The 18,839-nt window shown below is 30.0% G+C and overlaps 1 protein-coding gene across 1 annotated transcript; it reads left to right on the top strand.

The window, feature by feature from the left end:
* Positions 1–13,251: 13,251 nt before the first annotated feature.
* Positions 13,252–18,144, top strand: LOC113869657 (E3 ubiquitin-protein ligase RNF4-like). Its single transcript, XM_027506100.1, has 6 exons — positions 13,252–13,502; positions 13,597–13,794; positions 13,926–13,980; positions 15,732–15,799; positions 16,719–16,942; positions 17,790–18,144. Exons 2-5 carry the CDS (start codon positions 13,606–13,608, stop codon positions 16,938–16,940), a joined length of 534 nt encoding a protein of 177 aa, XP_027361901.1. The 5' UTR covers positions 13,252–13,502; positions 13,597–13,605; the 3' UTR covers positions 16,941–16,942; positions 17,790–18,144.
* Positions 18,145–18,839: the final 695 nt, after the last annotated feature.

The following is an 18,839-nucleotide window of genomic DNA, read 5'->3' as shown; positions in this document are numbered from 1 at the left end:
TGTGGATGTACGCATTAAAGACTGCTGCGTATCTACTTAATAGAGTTCCTAGTAAGGCAGTTCCAAAAACTCCTTATGAACTGTGGATAGGAAAGAAACACAGTTTAAGACATCTTCATGTCTAGGGTTGTCCAACAGAAGTAAGAGTGTATAATCCACATGAAAAGAAGCTTGATGCTAGAACCATAAGTGGTTATTTCATTGGCTATCTTGAAAAATCAAAGGGGTACAGATTCTACTGTCCTAACCATAGTATGAGAATAGTTGAGTCTGAAAATGCAAGGTTCATTGAAAATGGTCAGTTAAGTAGGAGTGGTGAAACACGAAAGGTGGAAATTAAAGAGACACATACGAAAACTCCTGTAGTTGGTGTCTCTTTTCTAGTTGTCGTTCCTCTTGTTGTATCACGATCACACAACATAAGGAGACAACAAGTTAATGTTTCAAACCCACAAGAACAACATATAGAGGATGAACCAGCTGAAAATACGCAAGTCAAAAGTGAGCAAGAGGAAGGTGAATCATAAGAGATAGCATTAAGGAGGCCTATAAGGCAGAAAAGACCTGCTATTTCGAATGACTATGTGGTTTACTCACTTGAGCATGAATGTGACTTGAGTATTGATGATGATCCAATCTCATTTAAGCAAGCCATGGAATGTGACAATTCTAAAAAGTGGTTGAATGTCATGAAAGAAGAGTTAAAATCAATAAGTGACAACAAGGTATGGGATCTAGTCGAGTTGCCTGAAGGTTCAAAACGAGTCGGTTGTAAGTGGATCTTTAAGACCAAACGTGACTCAAAAGGCAACATTGAGAGATACAAGGCTGGACTTGTTGCTAAAGGATACACTCAAAAGGATGACATAGACTATAAAGAGACCTTTTCTTCAGTTTCAAAAAAGGACTCTTTAAGAATTGTTATGGCTTTGGTGACTCATTATTACTTAGAGCTTCACCAAATGGATGTAAAGACTGTCTTTCTGAATGGTGACTTAGAAGAAGAAGTTTATATGGATAAGTCAGATGGCTTCTTGACCGCAGGTAAAGAAAATATGGTGTGTAAGTTAAAGAAATTAATATATGGGTTGAAACAGGCTTCCAGACAATGGTATCTTAAGTTCAATGATACCATCACATCATACGATTTTGTAGAGAACACTGTTGACTGGTGTATCTATATGAAGGTCAGTGGGAGCAAGTTCATCATTTTAGTCATGTATGTTGATGACATTCTTCTTGCTACTAATGATGTTGGGCTGTTGCAAGATGTGAAGGAGTTTCTCTCTAGGAACTTTGAGATGAAAGATATGGGTGAGTATGTGATTGGAATAGAAATATTCCATAATAGATCACAAGGATTATTGGGATTGTCTCAGAAAGGCTACATTAACAAAGTATTAAAGAGATTCAAAATGAAAAAATGCTCATCAGGGGTAGTTCCAATTCAAAAGGGAGACAAGTTTAGTAAAATATAATGTCCCAAGAATGAGTTGGAGCGGAAAGCAATGGAATCTATTCCCTATGCATCAATAGTCGGGAGTTTAATGTATGCTCAGACATGCACTCGACCTGATATCAGTTTTGCTGTTGGAATGTTAGGCCGATATCAAAGTAATCCCGGAATGGACCACTGGAAGGTTGCAAAGAAAGTCCTTAGGTATTTACAAGGCACCAAGGACTACATGCTTACTTATAGGAGATCTAGTCAACTGGAAGTGGTTGGCTACTCGGATTCAGACTATGCTGGATGTGTAGACTCAAGGAAATCGACCTTTGGCTACATCTTCTTATTAGCTGGAGGTGCGATTTCATGGAAAAGTGGAAAGGAGTCCATTATTGTTACGTCTACCATGGAAGCGGAATTTGTGGGGTGCTTTGAGGCCACTATTCATGCTTTGTGGCTGTAGAACTTTGTCTTAGGGCTTGGTATTGTTGATAATATAAAAATGCCGTTGAGAATGTACTGTGATAATTCCGCAGTCATCTTTTTCTCTAAGAATGATAAGTATTTAAAGGGAACAAAGCATATGGACTTAAAATACTTATCAATGAAAGAAGAAGTGTGGAAACAGAAAGTGTCTATTGAGTATATTGGTACTGATTTAATGATAACGGATCCGCTAAATAAGGGATTGTCCCGTAAAATGTTTTCTGGCCATGTTGGTAGAATGGGCATTATAAACAAGTCTTTGTTAGCATGATTGTGTGATTCACATATATGTGTATAGATTGTTTTGCTCATATTATTGTAGACATTTTGGAAATTCAATAAAAGTATTGTTTTTGCCTGTTTACTTGTTATCTGAATTGTGTTAATGTACATGTATGGTTTGAGTTTGATAACAGGTTGAGTGTTAAAAACACATCAGAGTTACAGTCTGTAGTATGACTGATTAAAGCTATTTTGATTTGGGTTGGTTCTGTGATACTTGGAAGGAATCATGTCATCAAATGACTTGTGACCGTCATGATCCGATCAACTTAAATCATTAAAAGATGATGACTTGATATTATCAATGATATGCACACTTACAGTTCATTGAATCTTCAAGTCGTCACATAGGCCAAGTGGGAGATTGTTAAATTATTTTAATAATCTTACTATAGTGGCCTATGTAACTTATAGCATGACTCTAATTAATGATTTAATGTGATGGTGGTTAAATATAAAATATAGTCATTGAGGGTATAATTGTAAATATAATTATAAGGAAACCCTCCTCTCTCCCTTCATATAAATTAAAGAGTGGTTACCAAATAGGGGTCACGGTATTCTCTATTCTTTCACTTTCACGGTCTCTGAGTGAGCTTACGGTAAATGCAAGAAAGGAACTTTCTCTCAACTATCCGAGAAGAGCTAAAAGAAGAAGGAAGAGTAAGAGAAAATATCAAGGGATCACGACATTAAAGAGAAAGGTAACATCAAGGAACAATGGATTCAAGTTAGTGCTCTCTAAACCTTTAATTGTATGAGAACCATATATTGTGTTGTGAGAGCAACATTATATCAAGATCACACAGGGAAAAGGTAATTTCATAATAGTCATTGCATAATGGAAATTACATAATGGATTAAAGAAAATTCTAATAGAAGGCTTTCTATAATCTTGTCTTCTCACATTGGGGGTCATGGATGAAGTTTAGGAAATAGATTTTGATCCTTCCAAGTTAAATTTTATGATTGCATTGCTAACCAAAAAGGTTATTCCCAAATCTTGGTGGATGAAAAAGTTAAGGCTTTTTAGAGTTTGGATTGGTCTAAAGAATTGATTCATGTGTCTAAGAGAGCCCTCTCTTCTTGTTATCATCTAAGGATAAAATTAATTAGTTTATGGTGTAACATCCTTACTAAAATTCCAATAAAACAGCTTTAGAAAATTTACACGAACACATGAATATAAATTGATAAAGGTTAGCAAATTTTAAAACTTAGTCAAGGTAAAAGTCTCATTCATAATGAAGTAAAAATGCATTTTTCATAACTTGAATTTATAATTGGAATGAAAACTAAGATCTTATGTAATATATATATAATTCAAAATTTATAATATTAACAATAATATCTTACAATAAATTAAATGTTCAACTAAGACTAAGTATAAATTAAAATACAAATCGATTAATTACTAAATATTTCACATACACCTTAGTCAACACTTACAATAAGGTTTTTTAATAAATATAAATTTTAAATAAGAATTTAATTAATACTATTATATTTCTCCAAATAAGTTTATTCTAACAGAGTAGTTCTTTTTCACAATCCTTAGCCCAATAAAATTCCATTTTAATAACTAATTTTAGTAACATAAAAAATATTTTTCTAGTACATTAAACATCAAATTAGAATTTATTTATAAAACAATCTAATCAAATAGGGAACATTCACACACATCATTCATCACTCAATCAAGTAAAAATCCATTTTTCCTTTATTCAGCATAATCATATAATATTTCAACTCATGACACTTTAATCATTTCAATTCTAAAGTATTCATCAAACAAGAGTACTCTAGGTACTCACGGCCCCTAAATCGCTACCAACATACTCTTCTTAGCTATGATGGACTTACACCAGCATAGATAGTCGCTATCCATTGTCGCAAATGAATATAATGTGTGCTTTAGTAGGCATTCATAACAAAGGTATAGTCAAGAGATAAGTCAGAAAATGAGCATAAGGCCTATGAATGCTTTCGCTGTCAATCGTGTACACTTAAGCTATTAGCATTTATAACCCTCATTTCTCCTAAATATCTCAAATCGCCTCTGAACTCTATAATTCAAGTGTATCTCTGAACTATATATGTGGTAACTTAAACGTGGCACATCACAATCATGCTATTCCAATACACATGTTGCAATTACACTTATCAATATATTACAACATATGTATTATAATCTCACTCGTCGATGTATTACAACACATATACTATAATCTCATCAATCAGTATTCTTGTGACACATATATTATTTACTTCATTTTTCTCTTTTTTTTATACTTTCCCAACATTTTCTCACATCACACTTTTTCATCAATTTTCACTCATAACACATTTTTCCTCATTTCATTAACTCATATCCAGAGTACATGCATCCCTAATTCATCTAGTTCACACATATGTAACACAATATCTTTTATCATTTAAAGATAATCAATCCATTTATATCAATTTCACCCAACACTCAACTTCTCAATCAAATATACAATGATAAAACAAGAAAGCACATCATCAGAAAACTAATATAATGCGCCAAATGTCGGATATCTCTGGACTTAGATCAGTTGTGTATTTCATAAGTATTATGCTGGAGATCACACTCTTTCGGTCTTAATAAAACTCGTTTAACCTGAGTTTTAATCTTTTCCTAACAAACTTATTATTTTCAACACAAATTCACACCCTGAAACTGTTCATTCATAATCTCATTAAGTAAATTTATAGAACTTCTCAAAAATAGGTTTTCTTTGGGAATAGATGATAGAGCTTAGATTTGAGAGAGATCTTGAGTTATAGGAGGCTTTCTCTGGGAAGAGAGAGGGAGAGAACAAAGAGGAAAAAGTGATTTTGGTGAGAAAATGAAATTTTTTAACACTGAATCCCTTAAATACCCTTCAAACATGTGCTTTCTTGCTTGAGTGAGCAGGCTTTTGTAACACCTTAAATTTTCTTTTAATAGTAAACAAATTTTCATGACTGATAAAAATAAATTCATTTCGAATACATATAAATTTTGAAATTTTCACTAAAGACATTTCCCAAATATTTTTACAACTAAAATTTACTCGAGAATTTAAATTCTAGAATCCGACATTAGAGTCATTTACAAACTTTGATTAACACAAATTACAATTAGATAAAACAATACAATTTCTCAAACTATTTTAATCCCTACAGAGCAATCTTCCCTCCAACACCTCGAATTATGATCCTAGGACGGGCCACACATCTTCATCTCTTCACATTCATTACCTGAAAATATTAGTAAGGGTGAGTATCTCCCGCCCCACTAAATCTCTAGTTTAACATAAGTAAATATTCACATGTATATATAGTACTAAGAATACCACCCAACACAAATTAAATCAACAATAACACTTAAATCATTCAAGTAGTCGTTACCAGGAAGCACGCACAGAACAAATAATCAATCATACTCACCACTTCAGATCATACATTTTTCTACTGATCTGCACGCCATACTACATGTACTATATCGTGTCAATCAATATATATCACTAGTTGGATAACACATGTGTCCTAATCGCACCCGTCGATGTAAAAGGTAAGTAGAGTTCGAGCTTTCTTTTACAGAGTAAGAAAGGATCTTAGCCAAATGGTGACCGGCCGTTTGGCCTTGCTTTCCTATATAGTAGTCCGTCCTCTCGCTATGGCCTTAGCGCAGCGCTCCTCTACTATAACTAAGGTCGACCTTTCCGATTCTTCACTTCGTCAGTGAAGCTACCAAGCCCCTCTTCCCCCGCTCGAGTGGCCGCTCCTGCTTGCCCGATGATAGAATGGGGATCTCTACTCGAATAGCAAGGTGCGAACTCATCGATGCTATACAGTCCTTCCTCCCCTGCAACCGGGTGATAGTCGCTTAGATTCATTGAATTGAGAGGTCTAGCTCCTGTTTTGATGCCTGAACTCTCCTTGCCCCATCATCATTCCCATTTGATTCAGTCAGTCTTCCTAAAGTGTTCACCGGACTTCAAATAGATAGACTGAATATAAGGAATTGGATATCCTCGGGGATAATCTAATCTACGTATCCTATGAATGTCCAACCGACATGTTACAATGCATATATTATAACTGCACAATTTCTATACTAATTCATACACATCACACTTTCACATTTATTTCACTTTCACATTCAATGCCCCTGGGATCCCTTAAGGACTTCATAGTTTAGATAGTTGCTGGTTAGCCGCAGCAACACAGATACACGTGTGCCGACCCAGTCCCTTCTAGCAAAGGTATAGTCAAGAGTTTCGTCAAAAACTGAGTATGTGGCCTATGAATGCTTTTATTTTCAGCAAATTGTTGTGCACTATCCACATTAGCATTAACCACGCCCATTTCTCTAAGATTTCCCAAAATCTTCTTCGAACTCTATATCCCTAGTTGTATCACTATAACTATCTAAACTCACTACCATATTTCTCATTCTTTTCCACACTCTTTCATAAAGCAACATGTCATAATACGTGAGTCTTGACTAAATAACTTGGTGTATTACAATACATATATTATGAGTACGCCCGTTGGGTCATACCACAATACCTGTATTGCAATCACATCCATTTATCTATTCTAACTCCCGTATTATAATAACTCTTTCCAGCATTTCATTCACAAGTGCGCTCACTGCACGTAGCCACGCTTACTGTGGCACTGTAATCTCATCACACAGAAAACCTTATCTTTATTTAAGAATAATTAAACATTTGTAGTATAGCATCGGTTCACTTATATAGCATACCTCAACTATTAAGCAACACATATACAATAATTATATCATTCATCATGCAAGCATCATCAACCAGTGTAACACCTTATATTTCTTTCCTCAACATATGATAAATTTTCAAAAAAATTAATATGGTAAAGTAAATTTTCCTTCAAAAACTTTCTAATAAGAAAAAGAGACATTGAAATGGTATAAGGTTCATAGAGTAAAATTTCATTAATTCATAAGTACTTTAGAAAAACAAAGATTCTAGAATTTTCATCAGCAACAAAAAGAAATAGTAGTTTTACAACTGTTTCAAAAGAATGCTATAGAACTGAAAATATTCATTACATAACTCAAAATAACTAAGTCCTATAGCAGTTCTCATCCATCCATGCACTGTGAGCCTGGTACTATTCATTCTGATTTCCTGAAAAATGTTGTGTAAGGGTGAGTCTCTACCTTACCACTCATACATCACACATATTTATCACAAAACACATCTTATCACAGTTAAAGAAAACATCATGGCATTACATATCATAGTGTCATATAAACATGTTCTCATCTCAACACATATTATATTCCACAGATTCACAATTTCTTTTACTTTTATCCGTGCTTACAGCGCCAAATGGCTCAATGCAATACAGATACAACGCATGTAATAGACGGCCCTTAGCAAAGGTAATGGTCAAGAGTCAAGTCGGGAAACGAATGTGTGGCCATGTGGTGCATTCGAACACAATATTTCGTGCACAATCTCGAATGTCACTCACCACCCTACATTTTCCCAAGATATCACATATCGTCTCTATCTTCCATTTCCCCAGTGTATCTTTGTAACTATTTACATCATATCTTTTTTTATCTCATACTCTTTCAAGTATATTCACATGTTCACATATGTCATTTCTCATGTTCACACATATTTTTCATTATATTTTCATATACTTTTCATCATATACATCAAACCATGGCATATTCACAATACACATCATTTTTACATGAAACACAATATATTCAAACATGAAACATCCATCTCTTTGTATATTTCATATCACAAAATCATAAAATCATATCAACCATCCTCAATATACCTTATCATGCCCTATTTGAACATAATATCACATTTTCACCATGTATTCATCATAAAATTACATAAACAGCCAATTATTCTCACTTTTTACCGATTATTTTTCATAAAACAAGGATTATTCCACATATAATCACATACATGACAAGATCTATGAGAATACAAGTAATAAACATAACAAAATGATAAAGTAGAGCCCCCTTACATCAAAACAGAGCTTTTACAAGGATTTAACCAAAGATTTAACTCTAGAACGGAGTTTTTCCTAAGAACATCATGAACATCTACAAGAAAAAGAAGAAGAAGAGAAACGAACGATAAATCTAACTTCAAACTTAGAGAAACTTACTTGAAATCCTTTAGAATGGACGTAGAATCACAGATCTGAAGAGAAATCTAAGTTTAGGAGGTTTAGTATGGGAGAAAATGGCGAGATATGACCTTAGAACCTTCGAAAATCTTGGGTAGGAGTGAAGAAATGAAAATTTCATGTGAAGCCCCCTATTTATAGAAAATTTTTGAAGATGTCAGCGTCAATGTGATGTAAGCGATGATGTCAGCGTGATGTCACCGATGATGTAAGCGTGAGATCACCAATGACATAAGCGATGATGTCAGCATGATGTCGCCAATGACATCAGCGTGATGTCACCGATGACATCAGCTTGATGTCATTGTTGACATCAGGGGCTATTGTACATACACGGTTTCTTTCTGCTCACAAAGTACTACAAATTTTTCTCAATGATATACTATAGGCATGACACAAAGCATAGGATGTTACAACCAGGTCATTCATTCACAATACTCTAACACTCTTCATTACAACTTAGTTCGACCAATGCCAACATACCTCAATTATCATGAAATATTCATCCAACATAGAAAGTTTTATATTTTAGATTGTATGATGTAATAGTTTAGTTATTAAATAATAAAAGTTTTGCTTTTTATCAATTATCTTTTACTTTTAATCTTTTTAGTGTCACAAAGGTCACATAATTAAAAAAATAAACAATAATTTTTATTAAACTTATAATATTTAATTTTAGGTTTAAATATGTGATTGATTTCTATAAATATAATAGAATTTTCTATAAATTCTTATAAAATTTTTTTGTTAGGATTTTGTTCCTGAAGTGTTAAGAAGTTGGAATTTAGTTTCTGCTATCAATTTTCGTTTGTTAAGTGCTAAGCTGGTTGACAAAGAATCAGCTCAACACTCTCACGAAGTATGTTATGTTATTTAATTTTTTAATATTTTATTATTTAAAATTAATATTTATAAATAAGTTTCTAAACACATTCATAGACAAAAGACTTATTTGTAAATATTTAAAATACATTCATAGACTTATTTGTAAATATTAATTCTAAATAATAAAATTAAGTGACGTGATATGTCATGTGAGAGTGCTGATTCTCCATCAACCAATTCCGTATTTAATAGAAATATGTCGATGACAAAAATTAAATCCTAACTTAACATTTCAAAGACTAAATTCTAACAAAATTTTTTCATAAGGACTTATTGCAAAATGTGTTATATTTATAAGAACCAATCATATGTTCAAGCCTTAAATTTATTAGTTTATTAAATTTTATGATATCAAATAGTTTTCAATGATTATATATATATATATATATATATATATATATATATATCATGTGTGCATTTACATAATTTTTTTAAAAAAAATCCATTTAATAGGAATCTTATTTGTATTAAATATCATTATCAACTTTTAGAAAATTTATCAACAATATTGAATGTCTCATTAATGTTTTAATTTAATGATTTTTTTTCTTTCTCATTAAATAATATGATAAATTTTATTATTATAGTATTATAAATATTTTTAATCAACTATTTTCTATTTTTTAAATACTTTTTATCAAATAATGTTTCCTATTTTAAAAAATAAAACTGTTAAAAAATACATTAAATTTTTAATTAAATTTAAAATTGTACAAACAATGAATAAATGAATATCTATTCATTCTATTTTTAAGTTAAATGAATGAAATGGATATATATAAAATAAAATAAAATAAATGTCCAAGTCTAAACATGGAAGCATTTTAATTAAAAAAAAGTTTATATTCCAGGTTTCGTGATTTGATTGAATTTTCAAAATAGAAAAATGGTTAAAGAATATATCAAATCATTATAATATTTGGTTAATAATTATTCAAAAGGTAATAATCAAAGTCATTTAATATATTGTATTGAATGTCATTATTTAGTAAATATTAAATAATTTTTGTGGTTTTAATCTATTGCTTTTAATGACATGTTTTTTAGTTTTAATATATTTTTATTAAAAATATTGTTCTTATTTTAATAAATTCAAAATAATTTAAAATAGTATAATTCTTAAACATTTTGCTATAACTATACTAATAAATGTTTTAATTCTTTTCAGATGCAACGAATTGAAGTTTCCTATACATAGACTTTGAGACATTTTAGTTAAGAGTGTTTATATTTAGGATTATACGATAATAAATTATTAATAGTAATACTTAAATATTTTTATAAATTTTGTAAGGATTTTTTTTAAAGTAGATACTAAATTAAATAAAAATTAATAAATTTATTACATATTTGAATTATTTAAATATAATTATTGCATGAGAATATCTTTTAAACTATGATAAATAGTTTTTAATATACCTTTTATTAAATATTTATTTCTAGTTTAAAATATTAAACTATTCAAAATATGACCTAAAATTTAAATATTAGATTTATAATTTTAACAATAATGAATATTTTATAAGTATTTCTTTTTCATCTAAAATATATAATCTTTTTCTAGAGTCGGATAAGATCACTTTAAACAATAATTTTTTTTTAAAATATTTAATATAATTACATTTAATAAAATTTAAATTTCAAACACAGGTTGAGGTGGAACAACTAGTAAGTCGGTAGTATATGTCATAAATGTATTAATTTTATATTTTTAAATAAAATAAAATTTTTAATTTATTTATTTTTTAAACATTTTAGCTTAGAAAACTTTTATTCCAAATAAAATGATCTAATTAAATTTTAAAATAAAAGAACAATAATATATTCCATTGGTTTCTTTTTCAATTTCTTTAATTTTTATTTATGTTTCCAAATTTTTTATGTTTTAAAATTGAAGATTATTTTTTAAAATATACAATATTTAATATATGCACAATGATTTTTACCAAGTATTATAATTATATAATTTTATTGAGTTAATATTTATTAATATTGCATGTTAAACTTCAACGTTCATATCATTTAATAATTTTTATAGAATACAAAATTAATTAATTTAACTGATGAGTTATTTTATATTATCTTCATAAATATTATATAAAATTTCATATATTTTAAAATTATAATTATATTATTAAAATTTTAATATCTATTTATATTTGGAAAATATTATATCTTAAAATAAACTAACGTGATAACATATTATTAATCTTATTTTTATATAAAATTTTATAAAATTAATCTATTCGACAAAAATATTTAAACTAACAATTGAAACTATTAATTTTATATTTTATAAAATAATATTAAGTAGTGTAAATGTTGAAGAAACTTTTAAAAAGTTAAAAAAGAATAAATGAATCAATTAAATTTTACATAAAGATATTTTGATAAAGTATAATTAAATTATACATTATTTTAAAATAATCTTTATAAATAATCTTAAATAAAATAAATAATGATTCAAGGAAGTACATTTTTTAAAATCTCAAGAACGGGTGAGTTAAATATATAAATCAAAGTGCATTGAATGTATTGTATTAAATATTTTTTATTATGTTATATCTATAAATAATATATAATAATTTATAATTTAAATTTTTTAATGACCTAAAAATATACCATTAATTATAAACAATAAATATTTTACATTAAATAACGAGTGTACTAAATGTAATATATTAAATATTTTTACTATAACTATAAATGTTATATATTAATTTATTATTTTAATTTCATGAAGCTCTTAATTTTCATTAAATGACCCAAAAATATATTTAATAATTATGAACAATAAATGTATGACATTTTTTAATATCTAAATGCCGAGTATCATAATTGTATCGATTAAGGATCATTTAAATATAGCAAAATAAATATATTTTTATTAATTTTATAAACAAATTTCAATGTATATTAAAAACAGAGGTTAATAAACTATGTAAATTTTTTATTAAATTATAATATTTAATTTATTAAAAAGTCATATAATAATATTAAATACTATAATTTTTTAATAAATTATTATTATTGATTTTTTATCTTGTTTTCTTAAGTACATAATAAAAAAATTATTTTAAAAAAAATTAAATACTGTGTATTTTAATTTAATGAATATTTCCCTTTTCATTAAATAGAATTTTGTACGTTTCACATGACATAAAAACAAGTGCATGTGAAGTATCATATTTATATATATGCGTGTAAATGTATATTTTATAAATAATTTTTTAATATATAAAATAAAAATTTAAAAATAGTATTTTTATTAAAATTATAATATTTAATGTTATTAATGTATTAAATTTTGCAATTTTTTTTATTTTAAAGAAAATATTACTACAAAATATTTTTATTGTGTATTTTTAGACCTGTTAAAACATTGTATTATAAAATTTATTTTTATATAATAATGAGAGGAATAAATTTAGATGGTAAATATTCATGAATAAAAATGCATATATATATATATATTATATAATGATGCATAAATAATAATATATTGGTATATAATAATTAATATAAAAATTATATTTACAATAGTTTTAATTGATTAACGGTATAAAATTTAATGTATGAATACCATAATAAAAATACATAAATAATTTTTATTAAAAATAATGAAATATTTTATAATTTAAATATATTTATAACATTAAATATTGTGATTTTTAATAAAAATATTATTAAATAATTTTGTAGTCACCTATCTCAATCAAAACACAGGAATATTAATTTCAGTCAAAGGAACTGGATAAACAAACAAAAAATATTGATTACACTTTGTAATTTGAATATAATAAATATATTTATTTAATATTACTTTTAAACGTTAAAGCTGAACTGTAAAAAAAAATAATAATAAAAAATGAAGAGTTAGTAAGAAGTAGCAGTTACAAGTTAGAATACAACTCAGAAGAATTAAAAAGGAAGAGAGAAGAGAGAGTGCGTGTTTGAGGTGGGACAATGGCACGTGTGTAATCGGTCGTAGGAAGTGCCACGTCATGAGCCGTTTTCTTTCAATGTTTTGGTCACCACAGCACCGTCCTCACCACCACACTCTCCCTGGCTCCCTCCCTCTTTCCCTCCCTCTTTTCCTCGCTCTCTATAATTGCCTCTCCTCACTCCTCACTCTCAATTCCCAATTCCCAATTCCCAACCCTAACCCCTCTCTCTCTCTCTCCGCGTACGTTTCTTCTCAAATTCTCTCTCTCACGTATATATACACCCAACGTTGCATTCTCATCATCTTCCCCTGCTTTTCGTGTTTGATTTTGCAGGTTGGGAAGATGAGTTCTCGGGCGGTGAGGACTAATAACCGTCGCAGAAAGACGCCTTTCCAGCTGGACCTCAACAGTGAACCGCCTGAGAATCTTCCGGAAGACAACGAAGAGGGTCCCTCCATTCAAGTTCCCATGATTGATGTTGACGCCATTGATGATGATGTCATTGAATCTTCACCTAGGGCTTTCGCTCAGGTTCTTCTTTTTTATTATTATTATTTTGTTTTTTAAATTCTGCTTCCTGTTGTTGCCGACTTTTTTTTTCCGGTGTTTATCGTGTTTTTGAGCTTTGCTGGCAGCTAATCTTCTTTGTTTGATTTTTTCAGGCTAAAAACAATTCGAGGAGGATTCGCAGAAGGACTGTTGTTGATGTGGATTTAGGTGGCATTCTGTACTTTATTTTCATTAACGAAATGTTTCTGTGGTTTTAGTTTTCTTGTGAAGTTTGATTTTCAGATTTTTTTTTCCCTTTTTTTAATTCTGTCTGGATGAGTTTGAATGACCTCCATTTCATTACAAAATTCAGTGTCTGTAGTGGTCTAATATTTGTTGGACTCCACTTTTTCTTCACTGTATGGTTCTGGTCTGCAAAATTGTTTTTCTGACGAAATGTTTTTGTCATTTTACTTTTGTGATGAATCTGATTTGCAGATTTTTATTAATAATTTTTTTTTAATTCCATGGGGATGTGAGTGGTTTGATGAGTTTGAATGAGATCCATTTCATTACAAAATCATCATAGTATTTGGTGGTCTACTACTCTTCGTTGTACACTACGCTTTATCCCTGTGTTGTTCTGGTGAACGAAATTGTGTTTTCAAAAGGAGACAAGTGTTTTTTGGCTGAGTTGGCTTTATAACCAGTAGACTGCCCCTGGTTAGGTCTTGCCTCATTGAAGAAGTAATTTTCCTTAATTAAACTGGATGTTCAATTTGTCTAATAACCAGTTTTGTGCACTCGAGACAAAACATTTTCTCTTTTAGCTTTGAAATTGACACTTGTTGATCTTTCAGTTTATGGGAATATTCTTGTCTCAAGGAAGACAAGATTCTCACTTCCCTATTATTGTTTTGAATTTTGATATGATAGGGATGGGGATTGTATGCTACAATGCGTGTTCATAATGATTTTGATTAATAGGTTATATAATTTATTTTTTTTGTTTTGAAAAAATTGCTGTGCTATAGTTTAAGCCGATAGTTTAGCCAATGAAGGTTTCTTGATGAATTAAGGACAATGAATGAAGATTGAGATCCTTTTTTTGCTGGTGGTTTGTATGTGATAATGCAACCCAATGAAATTTATGCTTGTTTTAAATTGGTTATATGGATTATTGTTATGTGAGGCATGGGGGGCTGAGATAATCATAAAATCCACACACAAGCCAATTTGGACCTTCAACTTTCATGATGTGACCTGTTTGGCTTGCTGTAAATAGATTGCAATATGCTTTTATAATGTTTTGTGTCATAGACTACTGGGAACACCAGGCCTCCTTTTGAAACATTATCTGTATAACATCTCAGGGCATGGTGCTTTTACATTTTTGATCAGTGATATTATTGGTCATCGATGGCAGTTCCGGCTTATTTAGATTCCACGTGTGGAAATAAAATAATCAGAGGGAGACAAAGTAAAGGGAGCCATATTTGTGGCTTCCAAATAGGGAAGTAATGCATAAGGAAACTTATTAAAGAACAATTTAGATTTCTAGACATGGGATTTAATATTGGTCCACTGTCAATGCAAGGAGTTTTTCACTCTAGTAGACCATTTAGTGCAACGTGCTTGAAACACGTTAAAAAGGTCTTATCTTAAATAATGCACACTAGAGGAGGCTCAGTGAATTACGTGAATTTTTAATTAGTTAAGGAATCAATCCATGTCATTAGATTTTTAATATCCATTATTTGATAACAATAAATAATACTGTAAATTATGGAAAGAACTGAATGTATGTGTTGAGTATACGTATGCATTCATTTTGTCCCTGTTGGTTGTGACCCATGGTATTTATGATATTATGCAAAATGTTCCATTCCCATGTGCACTCCTTGCTTGTTTACCAAAGTTCTATTTCTGATATAGCATTATTTGAGTGGTTTAACATCTCCCATTCATGATTATTGCAGAAGATCGGGCCAGGCAAGATCCCCAAAATCAAACAGTCATCAATTTGGAAAGCAGTAGCAGTTCTATGGTAATAAAATCCCGCAAACCTAAATTTTTACTTTGTTTTGATATATATATATAGAATACATACCAGATGTGTAATATATTAACGATGTGAAGTTGAAAATGCTGTGATGGATGAGTGGGCATACAAAAGATAAGATTTAGAATTAATGTGTTATTAGAGAGAGTTGGAGTAGCACCCTACTGAGGACAGTATGATGGAATCTTGTGTAAGATGGTCTGGTCGTATGAGGAGAGAATTATAGAAGCCTCAGCGTGATGAATTGATCTCATAGAAGATAGTATTAAAACAGAGGTATAGGAAGACATAGGAAGAAGAGAGACACTAAATAAAAGCCTTTGATCTATTTATTATTAATGTGTAATGTATACATGTTTGGCTGTTGCTATTTATGTGTAAACATATTTATTGTTTCCTATTTCTTATTTGTGTCAAACCTTGATCTTTATGCATCTAGGGTTTTTAATTAATTTTGGTATAGAAGCAACATCAGTTTAACCTTGTTGAGATTACTGTATTAGAATCTTTAGTTGAGATGTGGTAATTACATAGTTGTATAAATATCTGTTCATTGACCAAGTAATACCCTTTTAAACATTTTTGGGGATACCACGTATAGCCCAACAGTGCTGGATTGGGAACGGAAATTGGAATCGCATCCCTCAACTTTGATGGGTACTGGGGTCTCAGGCTTACCTCTTAAGCTTAAGCTGATGTGGCATACCAATTTTAACATATTGTGCAGCTAAAAGATTTTATGATTGGGTTTATCATAATTAGGTATCTGTATCTAGCATATATTAAGATGTAAGTTGTATCAGTCATTGGTTTGTTTATCCACTGGTTCAGACATATACAGAACTAACAGTTGTTTGCTGACGTAATCCTGGAGTTCAAATTCCTTACTTTCTTCCTTTTGCAGAGTGAGAATGCAAGAAAGTCACCCGAACCTCCTAAGGAACCTGTCTTCAATTGCCCAATATGCATGGGCCCTTTGGTAGAAGAAATGTCAACAAAATGTGGTCATATTTTTTGCAAGGGTTGCATTAAAACAGCAGTAACTGCACAGGGAAAATGCCCTACCTGTAGAAAAAAGGTTTATCCAAGAGACCTAATAAGGGTGTTTCTCCCTGCAACTAGTTAAAAGTAAGATCTAAATAACTGATTATTTGAAAAGTTGATTGCTTTGTTTTCATGTCATCTTGACTTTGTTGATGTAATTAGTAGTACTAGGATAGTCTGCCATTTCTTTGGGAGTGTGTGTAATTTAAGTAAATCCAATTAGCATTTTCTATATTCCGTCCCAGAAAGATTTCACACATGCTCGCGTGCAGAAAATTTAGGAGGTACATCCGGATGAAAATGAGATATTAGAGTGTCAAAAGAAATGGTGCTTGAAATTAAGGGAAGTTAGAGCAAGAAAAAAAAGGGGGGGGGGGTACTTTCTGTTCTATTAATATAAGGATTTAAATAGGATATAGGCAAGTAATTTTTTTTCAATGGTGTTAGATACAGGACATAGGAAGTGGTAGATGAAAGTATAAAGTGGTAAAATAAAAATGGACCTAGTCAATAGAAGATACAAAGAAATTCTTGAGATGTCTGGTTCAGGCCATATATTATTTGGATGAGCTAAACAAAAATGAATTTTTGCAGCATGTTTGGATTAGCTTATTATGCATTCGACAGTTGATGATCAAAATTTTACTGACCTATTTTGAAAAAAATTAAAAATAAATCAAAACCAAACATCCCCCTTGATTTTTTTTTTATTAATGTATTCTGCCCCATTTTTAGTTATCGTGAAATTAGGTTTTCCTATTCAGCATTTTTTTTTTTTTATAATTTCATCATGTTTATCAAATGAAAATGCATGCTTTTGTTTGGGTCAGGGAATACCTTCCTAATATTGTTTAATTAGAAGTTCACGTTAAAAGAAAGTGAATAAATTATTCGGTCCATACTAAGTGATTGCTCTATTGCCACACACCAGGATCTTCATCCAGGCCTTAGTGAGGAGAATCGGGAACGGAAGAAACTTCATTGTAATTTGGAGATTGCTGAGTGGCTGTGTTGTTTCTAACTTGTTCCTTGTAGCGGATGCTTATTTGTTTTTAAGTAGCTATTCCTCCTCATTCATTTTCCATAGCAATATATGGATATGCTCAGTTTTCTTAGCAACAATGTTCATAAACCTCAGGTCTTTTTTGATGGATTTTACTTATTGGTCAAAGGATGACCCCTTAATCTTTACATATGGAATTTATGGATGTTTTAAGTATACTGATAGGGATTCCTTGACTTTATTGTTAGTGGAGGCGAGGGCCATTATGAATAGCTTTTTAATTTTTTCAAGTGTTTCGCAATACCTTTTCAGCATTAGTTTTGGTTTAGATGATATTTATTTGCTTGTTAAATATTGTTTTCTTTGTAACAACAATAATAGCTTAGGTAAAATCGGTCATATGAATCACATAACTTAGTAAAAAATCTAATTTTCAAATGTTATTTACCAAGAGATTGCTTTGAATAATTTCTTTTCTTTTTTTTTCTTGGATAGGTGTTACACTAATCTTCATATACACTTAATTTTGTATCCTGTCCTCTTTAGCGGCTCACACATTCAGCGTAACATTTTGATTTTTGCTATACTTTTTTTTTTTTTTCCCTTTAAAATTTTGCTTTAAAATTCAGCATTAACTATCATGAAAGATAGTTGACTGTATAATAATTTGATATTTTCCTTTAAATTTTTTTTTTGGGGAAGGGGGTACTTCACAGTTGCAAATAACCTTTGTTGCTATTTCCATTTTAATCAGTTAACATGTATTTTATAACCTTCGATGCTTTTTTCATTTTAATTATTTAGCTTGTATTTTATGTGTGCCATTTTTATCAATCTCTTTTATTATTTAATAAAATTGACCCTAGATACATTAAATCCTATTGACTGATATTATCTCTAATTTTTACTTTCAAATCATTTATATTTTATTTCTTTCATGTTTCGATTCAAGTGAAATTTTTTTAATTTCAAATGTTT

Source organism: Abrus precatorius, unplaced genomic scaffold, assembly GCF_003935025.1.
Source record: "Abrus precatorius isolate BTA unplaced genomic scaffold, Abrus_2018 Scaffold6, whole genome shotgun sequence".
Lineage (NCBI taxonomy): Eukaryota > Viridiplantae > Streptophyta > Magnoliopsida > Fabales > Fabaceae > Abrus > Abrus precatorius.
The sequence above is the reverse complement of the archived record's forward strand: the minus strand, read 5'-3'. Positions and strand labels throughout refer to the sequence as shown.